At 27.4% G+C, this 23,753-nt stretch overlaps 1 protein-coding gene across 1 annotated transcript in view; it reads left to right on the top strand.

The window, feature by feature from the left end:
• Positions 1-23,753, top strand: part of LOC129988279 (glycine receptor subunit alpha-2-like) — a 141,233-nt gene that overhangs the window by 71,745 nt on the left and 45,735 nt on the right. The window contains exons 2-4 of the mRNA XM_056096467.1: positions 2,222-2,324; positions 4,491-4,570; positions 13,080-13,147. Coding sequence (XP_055952442.1) covers positions 2,251-2,324; positions 4,491-4,570; positions 13,080-13,147 — 222 coding nt within the window. The 5' untranslated portion in view covers positions 2,222-2,250. The remainder of the gene's footprint in view (positions 1-2,221; positions 2,325-4,490; positions 4,571-13,079; positions 13,148-23,753) is intronic.

Genomic DNA, 23,753 nt, shown 5'->3' with positions numbered 1-23,753 from the left:
ACAATCACGAGACTATCATATTACGCATGCGTTGATATTTAGAAAAAATATGGGTTTTTTCTCATCTCAAAATCGGTCGAGTTTTTTTATTTTAGTTTTTTTAAATTTTATTCTTAATTTAATTCTTTAATTCTATTCTAAATATTATAATAACCAGAAATCCATTTTCTCCCTTTAATTCATGACCAAAACTTTGTCATAGTTCCTCATAGATTACCATATGTTCTCTTCATCATAAGTTCATCATTGAATCCTTGTCCTGGAACTTTTATTAAGGAATCAAAATTTAATTTAAAAGAATAATTAATACTAAGTTCTATCTGAATTGAAAAAAGTATTCTCATCGGGTTTTACATATAAATAAGTGAATAAAAATTAAATTCAGAATTTCATTTTCAAAAATAAAAAAAATTGTATTTATATCTTTGTTAATGAATGCTATAATTCAAAAACGTAGTGATGCAGCCAAATGATATCTGGTATGCGATTTTTACACCAAATTTGTATGTGCGTACCTTTTTTTGTGCACCACCTTTCTATGTGCGTATAAATATGATACAACAAGCATAGAATATATTCGGTGCATAATTTTATCATATGACATTTGCATTGAATTGCCTTCCATCTGCGATCGAATTTCTTCGATATGATTGTGTATTGTGGCGAAAAATAAAAACCAGTAGGTGTATGAGTAAAACTCTTTAGAAATAACGATGATTTTTCTTCTATAAATAAGCAAGAAAACACATAGCCAAACAACTTAAGCGTATACACACAAACTCGCAATTAAAAACCCGTTATCAAAGAACGGAAACAAAGCATTGAAAGATAATTCGCAAAAGATTAATACTACAAAGAGAGATTTAGTTTCAATATTCTTTCTCGGCTGGTTTGACTGGCAATGAAACCCTCGTCTGTACGTCTTCGCTTTTTATAGCTCCTGCAAAAACTTTTTTTTTTGTCATCAAATTTGGAAAATTTGTCAGAAGTCACCAGATGGGTCTCGATGCTTGAGGAGACCATTGACCAGTCAACAATTTACTGCTCGTTAGTTATCTGTAAACTTATCTTCCTTACCATGAAACTATTTGAGCAAGAAAATTGCTATCAATATGAAAACAATTATTCGAAAATGTAACAAGCGATATGAATAAAATTCCTTATATCGTCCTAATATTGAAAACAAAGATCGATATCTAGTTTCCCTATAAACAGTCAACGAGAAAGGTTGTTGTCTATGGCACTTGCCATAGACAAGGCCGCTGAAAAAATCAACGATTTTAAGCCGAGAGAGAGTCTCTTGTTTTCAGTAGTGGCATGTAGGGCCAGGAGTATGTCTTAGCTACTCATGCATCACAATCCTTTTACGGGGCGGACTTCATTCATGCATTTCGTTCACAGTAAGATGATGCACACATTCGTTTGCACGACCCCTTTTTGCAGGGGTGGGGGACATTCACACATCTCACAGATCGAAAACAGGTGAAGAACAACCATGCCCGAACCGGGACTCGAAATCGGGAAGCCCAGATCATGGAGAAAACGTGCTTCCCTTATGCCAGGACGCGGAAAAGATAAAGGTTCAATATGCATATACGATCTTCTGCCCTATATTACAAAATGGCAAGCAAAGTTACGGTATATTGTATAAATATGTATAAATGGGGACTCTTTCCAACTTTGACATACTGAAGTCGTATAAAATAACGAGACAGTCAGAGAAGAACATTCAAATTTATTATATGTTTGATTGAAGAAAATAAACATATATATTAAATGCTGTTACTGTAATGTATTACTGTAAAGAACCCCCTTCAATTCGCAGATTTAACGAAAATGTCTTTAAATTTTTTAAAACTATTTTCAATGTCAACATATAAATTTTATCAGTCCAACTGTCTATATTTTTAAGTAATAATCAACACAATGATATAATCTCAAAAAGGCTTCTTTCATATCCCTGAAATGTCAATATGCATTAAAATCCCAAATTCTAATTTTTTGACAATTTTAATATTCCTAGGTATGTTTTCTTAGATAATACCAGTTTAATTAACTCATATTATATTATTATATAATAATATAATATCTGATAACTTATATAATATCCTTATAGTTACCGAAATAACTCTCATTTACTGCCTTAAAAGCTTTTTATATATTATTGTCCGAACGTTTATTTTGTCAGATTTTGTATTATGATCTCTCATTCCCTTTGTAGATCAATGATCCTGAAAACTAGCTCTCGATATGGTTTTAATGTTGAAAATCAGACATGCCTTTTCGCTTTTTATACATATGACTACACTTCTAAAAGTTTTAAGGTAAGATATACTTCATTTGTTAAAAATTTAAATTTTCTTTGTTCAGTTGCTTTAAACAAAACTGAAATAAACTTAGAGAAAAAGACTTAGCCAATAAAATTTTTTATCTTCTGAGTTGATTTCAAATCAAATTATTTATGATAAAATAAAGAAAGAGATAATTATTGAAAATATATGCACAATGCATCGTCTTTACTTTGCTAATCGATGGCGATACTTTGTGGTAGGGGAATACGCATTTCTTAGAAATTTCGGATCTGAATAACTTGTACCATAGTTGGCACATCACTATTCTAGTATTTTAAATTAACCGATTGAAAATATGGTCTATATTTTTTGGCATTTAAAGCAAAAAAAAAAACCTACAAAAGAATTTTAATATAAAAAAAAGCACTTATTCAAATCCATTATCACCATTGTTTATTACATTTATCAATGTAATGATCAAGTAACTGAAGCAATTAATTACGTATATTGTCATAATATCCATTAGCCGAAGTACAATTGCAAGCCATGCTTCTCAAATGATAAGCTTTTATAATTGACGTTAAATCAATATGGAGATATGCTTTTCCCATTAATTGAATTTAGTTGGCACCGGAGTCATATCTGTTTGTCAGATCTTGAATTATAATATTTGGCACATAGGGGCACATTCTTGGGTAGTAGTGGCGCGTTATGAAATTGTTTTTTTAGAATTCCAAATATATTTTTAACTAAAATGTAACTGAATTGTTAATATTTCTCTAGATGACTTAGGAGCACATTATTGTACAAAAATATTTAGGTATTAAAAAATTAATTTTTTTTAGAATTTTTAATTTTATTAGTGAAAGAATTTTTCTAAATTTAAAAAGCGTATCTAATTTTGAAAAAATATATAGTTGCTATATTTTATAATAAATATTTACATTTTTTTTAGTTTACTGCGTTTGTAGAATGCGGCTTACGACGATATCAAGAATTACACACACCGGTTTAATCCAATTTTAATTTGACTCTTTGTTCAATACTCATTGAGTGGATAATACATTTTTTGTGTTACAGTAGCACTGTTATGATTAACCCTTAATTGAATATTTCTATTTTTAATAAATAAAATTTGAAATCAACCGGGAAATGGATTTAGTTACTAAGAAAGATACAAAAAAAAAAACCAAGATTTTTTTTATTTTCAAAGAAAAAACATAACATATTGATGTATTTCTACAAAATCATGAACAATCATACCTTATATTCTACAAATATACTGGGTATAATGACATAATATTTCAAACTTGAATAATACTTCTCATAACATTACAAAACACGAAAGTTCATGAAGCTATTATTTTTAGCATTCAAACATAATGGAACATTGCATTTGCTGCTTGACTATTGTGTGGTACCTTTACGTAGTGCAATTTCACATCTCAATCTGTTTGAAAATATAGGCCAATGACCAACGCCTCTTTTCGTACATCCATAGACGGCAAAGAGCGAAATGATCCTTTAGATTTTGTGAACTGATTTTACATATAGCTGTATTTTTCCATCATAAAAAAAGATTCAATTTTCTTGCCTAAATTTATGAAAAAAAAATATATATATAATATTATTCGCTACTCTTATGTTGTTCTCATCCGAAAACAATTTTTTTCTGTATGTTTTTATTACTTTTATATAAATAATCAAAATGTGTAATAGCCGCCGAAATGAAATTGTGCTCAGGTTGCGTGGCAACAATAATCACAGATAAAGGAATAAACAGTCAAAGATTCTAGTTAAGAGGTACAAATAAAGTGGCTTTGGTAAAATTAAAATTTTTAAAAACACTAAGCAAAGATTGCTACATAAAGAGATATAAGGTTTTAAACAAATGATGCAGATCTATATCGCTATGCATTTAAGGGTTAAAATTTTATTTTTAAAAACTGAGGTAAAGATACGAATTAAGTCTCGAAAATTGTCTTGCTTCAATATACTGAATAATAAATTCGAAACTTTTTTTAACTATTTTAAATAATAAAAATTTTAATTATTGTTATAATGTAGTTTGTGTTATAAAAGTGTGTATTGATGTAACTCAAAATCATTATTGTTCTAACACATTAGTTTTTTTCTTAAAAAAATTATATCGTTGAAATTTTTGTCTTGATTTTTCTTGGAAATATATTTTCATTTCAGATCAGAAATTTTAGAATTTGACACCGTTTTGCCTCCGAATCCACAAGACTATGATAATCTTCAACCGCCAAAAGAAAAAGGTATGTTTTAAATTAATTTTTTCTGCTGAATATATTTTAATTATCACATATAATTAAAATATCTTCAAAAAGAGCATACTATATATGAAAAAGTACTGTTATGTTTCTAACTTTTAACAATTACAAAAATTCAAAGGATAATAAAAACGCTATTTTTACTACAACGCATTGCTACCTTCACTAATTGTTAAAAAAGTAAGTAAATTATTTTACGAAGATAGAATTAAAAGCTCAGATTAAATCAAAATTTAGAAAAAAAGAAATAATTTTAATAGTGCTATCCGTACTATCAGCATAACATTCTAATCCATACAATAACTAGTACAACTAATGTACAATGAAACGTAGGTAATTGAAAATATTTTATAATTGCCAAATTTTGAGATTTTTATTATTGCGTTACAATTGTGTGTTACATGACAATTATATTTCTATACTTACTTTACAGAGGGAAATAATGATATAATTAATATAAGAGATAATTCTCTTTAATAACTTTAATAATTTTAAATTTTTATTGAGATGCATTGCAATAAAAAAATAAATATTTCAAATCTTTGACTGCAGTTTCGTTTGTAATTTTGCTTGGATCTCTATATTTATGAAAAATAAACATGTATTTTATTTTTAACTATACTTATAATAGCGTATTTATTAAAACAATTTTATGTTTATTATTTTTACTTTATTTTTACTAATGATTTATAATTAATTCTTCAAAACTATTATGGATTCGTTTAATAAAGGTTTTCCATAATTTGCTACCAGATGTCGCCACTTTTATGGGATCAAATTTTCATTACATTTCAACATTTTATCCATTAATTTTTTGGAGATAATCAAATAGTGCTTTTCTAACAAGCATAAATACCTATGGAAAATTAATATCTGTTATAAACTGCGAAATAAAAAATAATTTCTAAAATTTCTTCTATATGAAAAGGAATCTAGTTAAATAATATCTTATAATATCAACAATAATTATTTCTCACTATGACTTTGAAAAGCGTATTAAACATATGCTCTTTTGTAATGTGAGGAGATTTATAATAAATTGTATTTATTGAAGTTTTAAAATTTCAGTGATAAGAAATATGCTGAGATTCTCTGCTTATATTCTTCAGAAAAGATTGTTAGATAATGAGTTTTATAAAAAAAATAAGAAACTCAAATTCCCAAAAAGAAAAGGAACAAAAACTTTTTGCAGAGTTTAGCTATAACAATTGCATCTGTTATAAATCTCTTTCAAAATAACAAATGCATCGTTATTCTGTCTCAAAAGCGGTCGGAACTCTTTTTAAATAAATATTTATGAAGAAAAGTAAGGCGATTTCTTCGTTTCCAATGCAGATGGTGGCAATCAGAAATGGATTTTATTTGACTGCAAGACTTTTTCAGTGGCAACAATTTATAGTTAGCTGGCCATTCAATTTCCTGCCGAATTTTTATCACGGACTATATTCTATTCAAATGCAGATCTCAGTTCTAGATTTTATGCAATGTTTCGATAAAAATGATGCCAAATAATATTTCTTCGTATTCTCTTGTAAATAAGATATTCAAACAATGCTCTAGATATTTTGGAATTGGAACACAGCATTTTAAGGACAGTAGGACAAGCATGGAAAAATATTTGGATTTATTTTTATACTTGCTGAAAGTGTTTTATGTCCGAAAAAACATTGAATATTTTTATTGAGATTCTAATTCACAGTTCTTCAATGCTATTGCCCAATGCATTATAAAAATCGTCTGCGAATTCAATTATTTTAAAAAGTTTTATACGTAAGCATGGTTCCATTCTTTTTATTAAATAATTTATTTTGAGGTAGTTAAATTTCCACATCATTAAATAATTTGTGGTATATAATAATAATAAAAAAAATTTCAGATTTTTTAGTTAAAAGGAAATGTTAAAAATAATTTTATTCTTTAATACACAATTCAGTAAAAATGAATGAATAATTTTAAAAATATTCATTTTATGAGATGCCACAATCATAAGATAAATATTAGATTTTTAGTTAAAAATGAATGTTAAAAAGAATTTTATTTTTCAACTCATTGGATAGTAAAATGAATGAACAATTTTAAAAAGTCATTTTATAAGACGCAGTAATCAAAAAATAAATTTCACATTTTTAGTTAAAAGAAGAAAAAAAGAAGAAAAAAATTTTCATCTTCAATACATCGGTTAATAAAATAAACAAACAATTTTTAAAAATATGTTTTGTAATTTTATGAGACGCTAAAATCATAAGATAAATATCAGCTATTTAATTTAAAAAAATGTTAAAAAGAATTTCATTTTTCAATATATTGGTTAGTAAAATAAATATTACTTAAAAGAAAAAAAAAGAATTTTATTCTTCAATACGTTGGTTAATAAAATAAACAAACAATTTTTTAAAATTCTTTTGTCATTTTATGAGACGCTAATCATAAGATAAATATTAGATATTTAGTTAAAAAAATGTTTAAAAGAATTTCATTTTTCAATACATTAGTTAGTAAAATGAATGAGCACTGAAAAAACATGTTTAGTCATTTTATGAGACGCCATAATCATAAAATAAATATTAGTTTTTGAGTTAAAAGAAAATGTTTTAAAAAATTTCATTCTTTATTGCATTGTTTAGTAAAATGAATGAACAATTTTAAAAATATGTTTAGTTGTTTTATGAGAAGCCATAATCATAAGATAAATATTACCACCCATTCCATTTAAATACTGTCTATAGCGCTTAATCCATTGTTCACCAGAAGATGTTAATAAATTAAAAGTATGTACACACACTTGTGATTTGTCCCATTACTAGGAAATATTAATTTAATTTTTAAGCTTTTTAATATAAATATCAAATAACTAAATTTCAATATTGATTTAAAAACTTTTAACACAATGAACAATTTTGCCAAATTCAAAACAATGAGTTAAATGAAAGATGTTATTTATTTTATAATATTCTTTAGAATGATTTTTTTTCAAATTATATAGATATAATATGTGAATATTTGCGAAAAAATTATCTTTAAAGCACAAAAAATTATCTTTTAACGCAAAGATTTGCGAGAAATCAAATGACAACGATCCATTACTAAATTACATCCGATATCAGAAAAAATTCCTATATAAGATTTTTACTTTCTTTTATACGAAATATGGAGGGAATATTGAAATCGTTCAAAAATTCGTGGCAAATCTACACATTTCAACCTTTTTCGAATACGGAATACATATTTTTGGAATATTTTTGAATATACGAAATACATATTTTTGGAATATTTTTGAATATACGAAATACATATTTTTGGAATATTTTTGAATATACGAGATACATATTTTTGTTAGCACTATAAAATCCCAAAAATATATTGAGATGGATAATTTAAATTTAATTTACCAAATATGTAGATTTTTTTGAAATTTTGAATAAAATCCATGAGTGGAATTATGTCTGTCTAGCTAATCCAGCACAAATAAACTCAATAAATGCAAAACGAATAAAGCTATATGAATAGAATTTCTTAAACCAAATTAACATTTAAAATGTAGATAAATATCGGATTTGGAACGAAATCTATCTAGTGGTTGATCGTATGTCGGTCTGTACTTTCAAATACATGCACAGTAATCCCTAAATGCACAAATATTCACAAAAATTTTGAAGCGCGTAAATGCGCAATAACTCATAAAAACAATGAAATAATCATGAAATTCTGTATGTTATCTTGTTACTACAACTATAGTTTCATGTCAAAATTTGGTATGAATGAGCTAGGAAAAGGGCATCCAAAATATGTATTTTGTGGAAAGATTCAGTAAAAACGCTTGATTCAAGCCAAAATTCTATATTTATTAATTATTATCATTGCTATGCAAGATATTTGTGACCATACTCAAGGCTCCAATTTTATGAGGAAGAAGAGGATAAGGCATTTATTATGGAGTATGCAAGAAATATTTCGGGAAACCAATCCACTGGTGTTTTTTTTTTTTTTTTTTTTTTTTTTTTTACCATTAGTGCTTTAAGAAAATTTTACTAATAAATATTCACAGATTTTTTCGAAATAAATTAATAAATAAGATTAAAAAATTAAAATTAAATCTACGATCGTGAATTTCAAGTTACCATGTGAGAACATTATTATTTTTTAAGTCATTATTTGTCTTAATTAATTTAAGTCATTAACCAGTCTAAAGCGGTTTGAAACAATCACGAGACTTCTCTATCGGTCTCCCTCTCTGTATGTATGTATATATATATATATATATATATATATATATATATATATATATATATATATATATATATATATATATATATATATATAATGACTATTTTTTTTAAACTTCCATTTTCAATTTTTCTTGCTGGTGAGCAAAGTTTTGGAGCTCGACCGATTTTGAGATGAAATAACAGCTATGATTGCATAGTTCTACGTCAACCATTTAAAAACGCATCTGCTTTCAAACATGCATACATAATAATAATGCAATACTGGTAAAAGCAGGTAAAAAAATATATACGATTAAAAGACGATGACGAAAATTGTCATTTTTGATTTATTTATTGCTTACGCGATTTCGAACTTCAAAACTCCTTAACCAGAAAAACACCATGTTCTCACATGATAATAAATCGGATAAATTTTTTAAAATAATTTTTCATGTCCTTACACATTTTTCAAATTTGTGATGTCTTTTTAAACGAAGATAAACTGAAAGGAGTCAAAGGTCATCCAGAAATCCTAATTTTTCTAATTAGTTTTGTGTACCCATTTTCTGTTTTTGAAATGACACTCCTAATGCATTGTAAACACACACAGATAACACGACCATGATAGAACCCGATTTCCACATAAATCTGAATCGAATGAGGTACAGTCATGTATATGTCTCACTCCTGTGTTACCGTGGTGTTACCGTGCGTGGTGTGGAAATTTGGAGAGTGGAGTGCCAGCTCAGGTGTTGTCCTCGGCATCTGATCGTGGTACACAATTACGAGGTCCTTCCCAAAATAGCCACAGTGTTGCTTTAACAGGGAACGATAATATAATTAAACTAAACTAAACGTATGGTAGCGAAAGTTTATAAATTCAAAATGATTTATTGTGACTTGTAGTTAAGTTTCATTATAAGTGAAAATATGATTCAACCGTAGACAAAAGGAATATTTTCTTCCTCAACATTCAGATAGATATACATGAACATTATTCAAAGTTTCGAGTTTATCTTTGACGTTTAATGAAGATTATGCAGTTTTTGACATCATTCATCCATTCCAAGAAATTAATACAACGAGTGCACACTATGACCATAAAATAAATGTTTCTGTTTAAAAACATTTGCAGCTGAAACTAATGAATGGCATGAAGCCAAATTTCCTGTGAAAGCTGTGAAACACGATATAATAGCAGAAGTTATGACAAATATCTATAGTAACATTCGCTATCAAGAGTGTCTTACACCGAATGTAAATTCTTGTCCACAAGGAAACCAGAACTCTTGTGTCAAGGAAGATATAAAAATAAAAGAAGTTAATTTTAATTGCAAATTGAACATATTAAATATAAAAAATTGAAATGCTTTCGCAAATTTTATTATGTGAGAACATTGTTATTTTTAATTCATTGTTTGTCTTCTTTAATTTAAGTCATTAACCAATTTAACCGGTTTGAAAAAATCACGTGACTGTCAGATTACGCATGCGTCGATATTTAAAAAAAAAACAATAGGGTTTTTTTTTCTTCCTTTTTTTCTTTCTTTTTTTTTTCATCTCAAAATCAGTCGATCTCCAATAGTTTTTTTCGAAGCTAGGAAAAAAATCTTGCTAAAATCCAGTTTAAAATAGTTTAGAATGATCACAAGACTTTTAGATTTGCAAAATCGTTAATTTTTAGAAAAACGATGGGTTTTTTCATCTCAAAATCATTTGAGCTCCAAAACTTGTGTGTGTGTGTGTGTGTGCGTGTGTGTGTGTGTGTGTGTGTGTGTGTGTGTGTGTGTGTGTGTGTGTGTGTGTGTGTGTGTGTGTGTGTGTGTGTGTGTGTGTGTGTGTGTGTGTGTGTGTGTGTGTGTGCTTCTTCGAGGGATATCTTCTTACTAACCTTAGTCTTTATTGGCTAAGTTGTAGCTTTTTTGTGGCGATAAGTCACCATATGCGACAACCTTCTTTATCACTTTCTAATAGCTCTAAAAGCTAAAAATTAGTGCCTCAAATGTGATAAATCGCCAATTTTCTGCCCGTACATTTTCTGGTATAAAAAAACATAAAACCATAACAACATCATTTGCTCACGTGATAAAAATGTTATATAGGAACTAGAAAATTTTAATAATGATTAATGAAAGTTAATTCATTGTTTTTTTTTATTACTTGAACATTAAAGAGAGCAAGCATAATTCCTTTTCCCTTTTCGCTGTTGATTCACTTTTAATTCTAAGAGTTCGAAAATTTTTCTTGATGCCGATTTTCGGTTTTTCATCTGCGAGATTCGTTTTTCCATGCTTCCCATCATGTATTCGAAAACTGGTTTCATTTCGTCCATTAATTTTAGTTGAAAATACCTCCAGGAAAAATTACTCCACAGCAATCATGCATTATCAACTTCGTAGTCTCATTTTGATGTCTTGATATCATAATTTATTTACAGGAAAAAAAAATACTGGGATTAGAGGAATCCTTTATATACGTACATTACATCATAAGGCACATTACGTGTTTAAACTCTTCATGTCGGAAAAAGGCAAGCGATCATTTTTAATATCTACCATTTGATAAATGGCATCAAAAAATATTTATGCAATTGCAAATACTCAAAAATCTATTGATATTTTCTCCAATAGATTTGCACAACAATATCGCTCAATAAGCATAGGAACTAAAACAAATAACAGAAAAATTTAGCATCCCGATTCGAACGCAGACAAATGATCTGTGTTTATTGAATTTCTTAAATGATTTCATAAGGTATGATTACAATTATTAGATCAAAACCTTATTCAGAAATCTTATTCATTCATTTTCAAGACAAGTTGAATTTCATTTATCCAACGCATTTTGCGTTTCATTTATTGTATGCCCATACACACAAAAGGCAAAAAAAAAAAAAAAAAAAAATTAAAAAATTAGTACCAATTGGGAGATTTTGACCAGCGGTAGACGAATATCTGCAGTTTTAATTTATAAATCACATACTAAAATTCATTTAATTAGCTAATTATGCCCGATACCAAATTATTTGGTCCAGAATTTGTTCCAAATCTACAAATCTGGTAATAAAATTATATGCCAAATTATTTGTTCCAGAATTTGTTCCAAATCTACAAATCTGGTAATAAAAATATATGCCAAATTATTTGGTCCAGAATTTTTTCCAAATCTACAAATCTGGTAATAAAATTATATGCCAAATTATTTGGTCCAGAATTTGTTCCAAATCTACAAATCTAATAATAAAATTATATGCTAAATTATTTGGTCCAGAATTTGTTCCAATTGTACTATTCTGGTAATAAAATTATATGCTAAATTATTTGGTCCAAAATTTCTTCCGAATCTCCAAATCTGGTAATAAAATTATATGCCAAATTATTGGTCCAGAATTTGTTCCAAATCTACGAATCTCGTAATAAAATTATATGCCAAGTTATTTGGTTAAAAATTTGTTCCAAATCTCCAAATCTGATAATAGAATTATATGCCAAATTATTTGCTCCAGAATTTTTTCCAAATCTACTAATCTGGTAATAAAATTTTATGCCATTTTCATACCGGTTGAATATTTTTGTTATGGTTTACCGTTTTGTTACCTCAGCAGATGCGAATAGACGAATAAATAAATAGTCTTCTACGGTAGATTTCATCTGAAATTTGATATAAATTCGTGTAGTCCAATTAAAGCTTTCATTCGATAAGCGATGCACAAGACTTTCTCGTTTCTTTTTAAATTAGCATGTTTACGTTATCATTAAAATGGTTTGATGAATAATTACCAAACTAATCGAATTTTAATTCTTTTCTGCGTTTGTGCGTATTTTTTATGTTGCTTGAATCCAGCAAATTGGGGACCGCGATGGTTTGGTGGTAAGGTCCCGTCTTCGGAACCGGAGGGTTTCAGGTTCGAGACCCGATTCCACTGAAGAAGCGCCGCGTAAATGTGTCTGATGCGCGTTTTACGTCCGGCCAAACGTACTTCTGCTGGTGTGGAGAGGGGGTTGCCAGATCATTTATCGTCCTCGTCATCTGTCCCCGGTTCAAAAATACGAGGTTCGCCCCAAAATAGCCCTAGTGTTTCTTTAAAAAGGGATGTTTATATAACTAAACTAAACTGGTAAATACGTTCCATAAAATATTAAATAATTTTATATGTAGAAAGTTTCGATTATATACTTCATTTTTCAAAATGTCAGTAATAATTCAAATATTGTTTACGTTCAATTGGAACAATAATTATTTATGTAAAAGATCTTTGTTGTTAACTAATTATTTTATATACTTCACAGGAGAAGCGACGGTTGTCAGATTTCACGTCACAGTTTTAAGTTTAGACACAATTGATGAAGGATCAATGGTAAGTAGTGAACTGCCTTTAGATTTTTATATTTAAGATTTTTTTAAATATTATATTAAAACTTTTGTAGTTTGATTTTTAAAAACTGAAATTAAATAGCTGTGTAACTGATGGCGCTTCGTGTAGATCTTAATTTGGTATCATATTTACAGAAGAATTTGGAAACAGCAAAAAAGAAAATTATTAGCGTTAATAAATCAAGAAATCAGAATAATGTTTGTTAACTACTGTTTTGAAGCTGAAATTCTTATTTGATGTTCTCAATTCATGGTAGAAACGGTTCACTCGGAATTCATTACCTACTCCGCAAGAATTAATCATCAAATCAATCACCATGGCAACAAAGTGTAATCATTACCAAACTCGCAATCATGGCAGATATTTGGGAAACGGATTTCAAACTTGAAACTCATTCCTTCTCTAGGCTGAGATTTTATTACAAGGCTACCACAGCGAATTCAGGATTAAATCTACTCATCGAATCATCAGTGGAACTGAATTTCAAACTTGCGAACTTACAGCTCTCATTCAAATATTCTACCCCCATTTCACCCGTTCATCAGAACTACTTAAAATCTTGTTTTTATTCTAATAGATTGAAACATCAAAAATTGTAAAAAATTAGTCAGATTTCTTTCTTAATTCTTTATTCAGAAGGATCAAGGTTTGATTGTGATACACTGTTGTTTTTCTACTCTAATCTCAGATTTTACTTCATTTTGTTTTCTACAATTTAAACAATTTGCTTTACCATAATTTGAGATGAGATAACTGAGGGATGATGATAATGAGATAACTGATGAGATGATGAGGCTAGTAACTGAGAATCTAGAATTATATCTATATCAAAGCCACGTATTAAATCTTTAGTGGAATTGAATTTCAAACTCACAAATTTCTAGCCCTCTATCAATTATTATGTCACCATTTCACCCATCCTCATAACTATTTTAAACAATATACATATAAAAATAAAATTAAAGACATTAAAATTTTTTATAATGTCAGAAAAATAAATCTTTTTCTTGGATCTTTGCTCAGAAAAATAATGATTTGAAAGTAATAATTCATTGTGATTGTGGCAAACTTCTTCGATTATAAGAAACATTGTGTAAAAAGATTTAGAATAAAATATGAGAACTATATGACGATTACGATTTAGATAATAATTTTTAAATTATGTTCATATTGTTTTTTCTTCATTGTGGCGCAAAAAGTTTCAGATTCGAATGAAATTCAAAGCACTTTTGCTGAATCGTGACCAGAAGCTCTCAGTTAATAATTGAAATAATAAACATAATTGTTTTTAAAACCAAGATTTTATTGTTTTTCTTCATTTTTAAGCAAAAAGTTGCATATTTAAATTGCCAAATCATGATTAGAAGTTATCAGTTCAAATGTTAAGATAGAAAAAAAAAATGATAGCTGAAAACTTATATATTTATTAATACTTTATAAAATAGTTATGTAACATAAAGATAATGCAATTAGGAATAAATTCGAAATAAATAAAAACCCGCCATTTTTTTAAAATCATAGCAATTTGGAAATTCTTCTTAAGAACGTGCTATATAAAGGCTAATAATCGGTAATAATTTTTTATTAATATCTACCTTAGTGTTTTCAAACATTCGATTTTGTTCGAAAAATATCAGAATTCACAAATCAAAAAGGGAATCCTTTCTAAATTTCCAGAAAATTGCGCATGAATTTCAAACAGCCATTCTCGTCAAATATCAATTTATATCCTAACAAATTTATGTCTCCATAAGGTTTCATATCATAATCATATAATAAAATATCATAAATAATATCTTACATTCTTTTTCTTTATAATACAAAGGAAAAGAAAATGCAAGGTTATTCAAAACGATTGTACTGCCAAAAACTTACTTACTAAGAAAGAAAAGATTAAAAAAATCTTTGCTATTTTACGAGATATGAATCAATGAATATGAATAAATCATGCTCATGATGAGCATGGTTCATTCTATGAATCACATTCGCAGACATTGATAAATCCTCTTCGTGTTAGCTATATCGTGTGCTTTCTAAATTTCTAAAATTACCTATTGTGTTTTCACTTTGACAGGGTATGTTGTAGACTGTGCTTTGACATCTGTTTTGCTTGCGCCATTGAACTAATAGATATTGTCGGAATCTTCCGTCCGGTAGGCACACTTAGAAAAGTCAGTCAAGCTCAATAGTTGTTAATGAGTCTTTATTCTACAACAAAACAAGAAGCGTATGAAAAATAACACCTGCAATAAACTGCTGCAAATTTGCTATTAAATAGTCGTGACAGAAAAGAGCTTTAGGAGAGTCTAAAGATCAACACCTCCAAAGAGACTTAGATTAACTACTCACTTTCTTAATTTGATTGGTGACTCTCCCGTCTATGTGCATTTGCTTTTATAGCTCTCATATAAGGGCAATAAATGTTCCAGAACAAACGTCGGAACTCGAGTTCTAATGGAGATATAACAAAGATTCTCAAATATGCAAAATCCTTACCGAATTCGTTACCACGTTTAGTTCCAAAACCAGGGATTGTCATTGATTTATCATCCATTCAGTGGCCATTAGAGCTATCTGTAAAATTACCTTTCTTATAAAGACACTAATTGAGCAATGAAGCAATATTACAGTATGAAATGATATGTTTTTTTTTTATTTTATATTGTAGTAGAATGGACTACCACACAGATGTTTGCCATGCAAGTAAAAGAAATCTGGTAGAATATTTATTTTATGCGCAAACAAAATTTCTGTATTTTGTTCCAATATTTTTATTTTTATCGCTGCGTAAATGGAAATTATACACATTTTTAAACGGGGCAATTGTTTCAAATAAACATATTTAATATATATTTTTACAAATATGGAATTAAAACTGCTAAATTCAGCATTTTACGAATTTTGAGGTGTATGTACACACTTAAAACTTCGAAAATCGTTCAAAATATCGAATATTTTTTTTATTGCTTAATAATGTTCTCTATCTTTTAGCTCCCAAGATGTTGTCAATATTCGAAAAACTTCTCGAGTTGTAATTATTTTTTTTGGATGCTTTCATTAAAAACTCTAGTTACGGTTTTTTTAAAAACTCATTCTATGAAGAATGATATTTTTCCACTATGTTGCTTCATTCAAACAATCATAACTCAACAAGAATTTAACCAAATACAATTATTTATATATCAAATTAATCTGTATGAAACAGCGGATGTTTTGTGCCTCAATCTAAGTAATATTTATAGAAATAAATTTTTAATAGCTATTTAAAAGTTAAAATTAAAGAAAAATCTAGCTTTATCTATTCATTCATTTTCTATTGATGAAAACATTGTTAAAAAAAACTATATATTTTTATAACTTGATTGAGTCAGACAACATGAAGATTAATATTAGGCATAATTTCCACCTAGAATTGTGTGTCTGTACAAATTAGAATTTAAGAAATCCTGTTTCAAAAAATAGGCTAATTAGCTCATTAAATATTAATTAAATAATTAATAATTAGTGTAATATGGGTTTTTTTTCTCACTGAAATGATTTTAAACTTATATTAATGACCTACTGTAAAAAAACTGGATTTTTAAAGTTAAAATTTAAAAAAAAAATCTTCTAGTGTGTACGTACACCTTAATCTAATATCAACACCGAAGCAAAATTTCCTGAATATTAAAATTCCTTCCAAATTATTATTTTACTATGAAAAATTTATACAAACATTAGTTTCCAAAATCTTTCACAAAGATTAGGAAACTTTATAGAACAAATATCTTAGATTAGAAATTAAGTAAGTATTTATAACTTCCAGAAGAAATGTAGTTTGTAACCTCATCTATCTTACCCAAAGTTTCCAGAAGTTGTTCAGCAACGCCAGACTTCTTACATTTTCACCTTGCTTAGTCTGACTCATCCATCATCCAGCAAGGCGTCAAAAGTTTAAGAGTAACAGAAGTTTTCCTCTAGCTAATAGTGGAAGAAATGCGTTGGTTAATTATGTAAATTACCTAAGCAGTAATTAAATTACTAGCTTTATCAAAAATATATGTAAATATTAATAATTAACGCCTCCTTGGAATTGATAACGTGTTTTAAAACCATTTAAATTTGGAGCAATCCATCGTCCTGTCTCCTATCAAATTTACTTTATTCTTCATTATTTATTAAAAATATTCTTAGAATTATATATAATTGTATTCATAAATTAATTAAGTATAAATTCATAAATTAATTAAGTACATTACATACGATATTTCTTACATTTTAACACGTCTCTATTCTGTGGTATTAAAAAATATTATGCTCAGTATATTTATACTTTAAAACAATTAGATAATAAAATTCTTAATTACAATGAATTTAAAATGTACTAATAGAGAAAAAGTTTATTTTTTTTTCTTTTTTAACTTAAAACTGCTTTCAAAATGGCATGCTAAATATATCGCTATGAACTTGGGTTATACGTATAATGTAACCTTGTCTAGAAGATTTTTTTTTGATAGAAGATGCTTACTGGCAGAGCGTTATTCAAAATTTCAGTTAAATTTATAATTAATTAAAACTCAATCGAAATTTTTTCTGCGACTATTTTGAAATATATTAGAATAAAAAACATTTTTACAGCATTTTTAAATTTAAAGAAAATAGGTTTTTTTTAACTGTATCAATTTTATTACCAAGATTTTTTTCTTTAACTTTAGTAAAAATGTTCAGACTAATATTAAGCACAGTTTGATACCCAAAACTGGCAATACTTATTATTGCTGACATGAAGTTTGGAAAAAATATTGTGTCATCCAATCTTTCACTTGCTTGGTTTTACTAATGTTAAAGTTATGATGAAAAGAAGTACTTTATTTCGACAATAAAGTTTTTTTAATAATACTTTATTTATATTTTAAATATTTTTATGATAATCAATTTTTATTCGGCTCTTTTCCTGTTAATTTTAAATAATAAACTCGCTGCTCATAGAAAATAATAGTTGATGCTATCAAACCAGAATAAAAAAAATTAATTAAATAAAATATAAAAAATAAAAATCTGCTTTCACAAATTTCTCATTTTTATGAGAGCATTATTATTTTTTAAGTCATTGTTTGTCTTAATTAATTTAAGTCATGAAACAGTATAAAGTCGCGTTACTATCAGATTATGCATGCATCGATATTTAGAAAACTGTTTTTTTCACCTAAAAATCGGTCGAGCCCCAAAACTTTTTTTCGCAGTCAGAAAAAAAAATGATAAAATTCAGTTTAAACTGGTTTGGAACGATCACGTGATTATTGTATTATGCAATCTTTTATTGTTAGAAAAGTGAAGTTTTTTTGTTTTTTTTTAACCCATCTGAAAATTTTTCAAGCTGCTTCAGAACTTGGTTTTTGCCCGCTAGAAAAATTTGAAATGAAAGCTTAAAAATTATATTATTATTAGCATTATAATATATACATACCTTTCTATACCTCCCCTCCTATTCCGTTTTTTTCTTTGTACTTCTTCGGATGGTAACTTCTGATGACCCCGCCCTTTATTGATCACAAAGGAGAATCGGGTACATGGAGGATAATCGCACCAATTGGCGGATATTCGCACCGACTTTTTATTGGCGATAAGTCGACAAAGGTTATAACCTTCTCTTTCATTTTCTAATAACCCTAAAAGCGAAAAATTGATTCCACAAAATAGATAAATTACCAATTTTCTGCCCGTGCATTTTGTGGCTTCAAAAACCTCATACCAACAACATCATTTTGTTCTTGAAAATAGAATATTTTTTTTATATCAAAAATAAATAAAATGCTTACTTTAAAAAAAAACATCATGTTCTCACATGATAATTATCAAGATTAAAACATCCTCCAGTTACAATATTTTGTTTTAGACATAAACGAAAGACAACGTTTGGTTTCTTAGCATAATTCTCATAAGTGGATTCAAAATTATTTTTATAATAATTGCACTTAAGAATTGTTAGTATACAAATAAAGGATTTTGTCCGTGGAAATAGTCTTAAAATGTGTTTATACCGAAAATAAATTAAACGCTTTTTTCAGAAAAAACAAACAAACATGAGTCCATCAAATTAAAATTTATTTCATCAATATATTCCTCAGTTTTCAATGTTTCTCATTTAATATCTAAAATTATGAGCAGAAGGAATATAAAAACTTAAATTAATTTCAATAAAAACGTATACAAAACTTTTTTTGTTTATTCAAATTCTGAAGCATTATGCTTGGTTAGTAAAGTCTTAAAAAACTTTAAGTGTATTTACAAGAAGGACAACTTTGTTCTTTCTCCCATGGTATCCATTTTATTTTATTTCATAACTCCATTCTTCTCAAAACTTTCTTTTTTTCTTTTTTATCCATTTAATTACTTTTAATTATGGATTAGTTTAACAAGAGACGGATTTTGAAATATATTAGAAATTTATTCTTGTGTGATTACTTTTTAACAAGTTTTCCCTTTTGTGTTCTTTTGAAATACAACGGCGAGAATTATTCTCCTAAGTAAATATTTTTACAAATTTTCAACTCTTTAAAAAATTTCAGAGTAATAAATATATTCTTTTAATAAAACATATTTGTTTAAGAAAATGTCGAAACATGTGCAAATATTCTTAATACTTTTATCCTGAAAGTTTTAATAAAAGCGTTTCTTTTTTATTGCACAAACTTTAATAAAACTTATAATAAGTAGAATTTTTCAGGTACAAAGTAGATTTTTTTTAAAAAAATCAGGTTATTTTATAAAATTTGAATTTGAATTTTTAATTTGAAACTTTGCGGTATTATAATCATTTAGACTTAATTCATCAGTATTATCTTCGTTTATCTCGATTGCATCAGTCGTTGCGTTTCAGTGTGACACAAAGAGTGACAGTCTAAAAATATTACTAAACTAAAAAGAATTATATGTTTAATCGTGTGCAATTTCATAATACAATTTTCTCGTTGTTACAAAAACAAATTTTTAAATTCATGGATCTGATCCAAAATAATACATACTTTGTCGATTAAATTTGAAAAATATACATACAAATAAGTCTTAAAAACTGATTTTCAAAATTAGTATTAATTTTTAAAATAAGTGTTCTTATTTTTTCAGGTAGAAACGACTCCACAGTTTAATAGACTTTTGAGCATTTTAATAGTTAATGAATGATAAAATTATATTGTATCAGCTGCCGTATAATAAAAGTGAAAAAGAAAATATTGAAAATAAAGAAAAAAAAACTGTACGGAATATAGATATTATTGGAACTTTTATGAGCATTTTGAAGCAGGATAAAATTAATTTATTCAATAAAAGGTCTCGAAATGATTAATGGAAGTAATTGAAATAGGGATTAATTTTAAATCAATTAAATATTTAATCAAAATTTTAAAACTTTTCCATTATGAGTACCAGTTAATCAATATGTAACGACATTTCAATTTTTTTTTTTTTTTTTTTTTTTTTGCTACAGATTCGACGGTTTAATTTATAGAGCATGAAGACTTAACCACAATCTGGATATTGATCTATTATTACTGAGACATTTATTCTATGAATTGGTTAAATAACTAGATTGCTTGCTATATAATGAATGATAAGATTTGAATTTTGAAGAAATTACTACTAGCGACATAGCATTCGATTGAAGATATTTTTACTTTTCATTAGCAATCAATAAGTAAAATATGCAAAGTAGACATTGAATTTTTTATAATAATGATTTAACTTTGGTTCTTATTCAGTTTCTTTTTCTAATAAGTAAAATTGCCTATGTATATTTTTTGGCAGTTTTTCGTACTTTTTTTTTCAAGCCGGCGCCCTGACATAGGGCTAGCGCGCCTTCCTCGGCATCTGGGCTTCCCGAGTTCGTGTCTCGGTTCGGGCATGGTTGCTCCTCTTCTGTGTTCTGTGTGTGAATACGCATCCCTGTAAAAAAGGGTTGTGTAAACGAATGTGACGCATGAAGTAGCTAAGTTTAACTCTTGGCGCCTAGGTGGCGCTACAGAAAAAACAAGAGACGCTCACTCGGCTTAAATCGCTTACAACAGTCTTATAAAGTGCCATAAGTCACAACAACAATCTCTTTTTTTAAGTGTTTCCTTCAAAAATATAATACTGCGGTTATTTTATAAACAAAACTTAAGACAATGGTAAAAGATATCTATAAAATTTAATTTTGAACATCTATAAAATTACAGTTTTTGTATTAGAAAAGGGCTACATGAAAGTTTTATATTTTCTTTCAAATCAGTTATTTAATAATCAAAAAGAGTCAATGCCAAAATGGAACTTATGCATTTATAATGAAAAAAATGCTCTATTTAAAAAAATGTATATATTCTTTTAAAATGTTGAAAATTATTCTTTTATAAAAAAAAATAGAAAACTAAATAATAGATCAACTAAAATAGATAAATAGATATTTTTTTAAATATTCTTCTTAAAAAATATTCTCTTATAAATAATATAACTTAGTATATAAATATTCATATTATAATTAAGTCTTAATATAATCAAAAATTTAAATTCAGTTTCTCCATACATTTCCATTTTAATTTTCCTCCCTTTTGGTTGTAAAATAAAGTGTTATAACACAAAAATTAATTTGTAATTTTAATCATATTCCTTTAAAAGTTTTATAATGAAGGCATACTTTTGGTCTTTCTTACTCAGGAAAATGCACACAATTAATAGCAAAATATAAAAACTTTAAGCAATATTTAAAGGAGAAAATATATATTTTTTTAATTTTTACTTTTATTTTATAGAATTTTTCAGCTTTTTCAGGATTACTTTTCTTATTTTAAACTAGCCGCCTTTGGCGACCAGCCGGTTCACCAATCTTAATGTTCGTTAAAATTTTAATAATTAAATATTTTATGCAATTTCTACTTTAATAGCTTCTTCATCAAAATATTTTAAAACTTCAAATTTTGATTATCATATAATTCATTCATAATATTATAAAGGCCTTCAGTCATAACGTAACATGTATCTCTCTCATTTTCTGTTAGCACCAGTAGAATTTATGCTTTAAATTAAAGTGGAAAGAATTAGTCTTCAATTAATATAATAATATTTTGTACTGAAACAAAGCATTTTTTTATAATCTGATTACTGAAAATAGAGTCACTCAGCGATTAAACTTTATGGGCACTAAAGAATATCTTTTTAAATTTATGTAATATCTCAAGAGTTGGTCAACAAAATTTTCTTAGATTCATTATGAGCAGATCGATTCATTAACAATGTTTAAATTTAAATGCATCAAACACTAAGAAAATAAAACGAATCGTTTAAAATAAACGATTGAAAATAGGTTTAAAAAAAACTACTTAAAAAACGATGTACTTAAAACTATAAGCATATACAAAAAATATATAACTAACATAAATACGATTTACTTACAAAAGCATGCAACTAACCTAAAAATAATTTAAATCATCCGTTGATATGGTTGTCATGACAACAATCAGAACAGAATGAGCATGCGTGAATTTTCTTCGCCAGTTGGGTAACGCAAATACCTGATTTTTTCTACGCCAGTTGGGGTAACGCTATGCGGATTAGAAATTTTTAATTTCCTTTATTCTGTTTTATTTTAATTCAAAAGTACTTCAGAATGAATCTGAAAGATCGATTCATTAACAATGTTTAATTTTAAATGCATCAAACATTAAGAAAATAAACAGAATCGATTGAAATAATCCGCCGAAAAATTTTAACCCTAGCCTCATTACTGTTGGGAGAAAAAAAAACTGAAGCCTTTCTCGTTTGGCGGTGGGGAAAATGGAAGATTTTTTTGGCGGAAAAGTTGGCGGCGGGGAAAATGGAAGATTTTTTTGGTGGGAAAGTTAGTTTTTAATTAATAATTAAACTTCTCATTAAAAATTTGAAAAAAGTAACCCCAGGTGCACATTCCCAACCTCCAAGCTATACATGTACCAAATTTGGTAGCTGTATGTCAAACGGTCTGGCCTGTAGAGCGCCAACACACACACACACACACAGACACATTGAGCTTTATTATAAGTATAGATTCATCTACTTTAACTATAATTGGTTTTTAAAAAGTTTTTGAATAGCTAATAAATCGATTCTTGCATAATTTATTTATGCAGATTTTGACTTTTATTCTTATTAAACGATGCTGTAAGAAATTATGCTCCGATAACAAATATTTTTATGTGACGATTAAGCAAAAGTATTCTGAAGGCACACGTATACCGTCACGTAATATTCGTGTTTGTAAAACTTACAAAATAGGAAACTTTAATCATTAATGCTTCTAGCCTTAATGCATTAATGAACAAACTTTACAGTCACGAACTATTATAAAATTTTTCAGAACTATAAATTTCCGAAAAAAATTATTAATTCAGTATTTTCCAAATATTTTAAATGCACAATACATTTCGAAGATGCATAAATTATTCATAAAAAAATGCATCAGACTCAAAAGAGAAAAGCAGAATGTGGTAGGTTATATAAGAAACGTGCATATTTGGCATTCAGGGACATATAAACAACTATTGATAAATTGGGTGCTTCTAAAATTTTTCTACTATTATTTTTATACAGATTTTAACGGATA

Source organism: Argiope bruennichi, chromosome 10, assembly GCF_947563725.1.
Source record: "Argiope bruennichi chromosome 10, qqArgBrue1.1, whole genome shotgun sequence".
NCBI lineage: Eukaryota > Metazoa > Arthropoda > Arachnida > Araneae > Araneidae > Argiope > Argiope bruennichi.
This window is presented reverse-complemented; position numbering and strand designations above follow the sequence as displayed.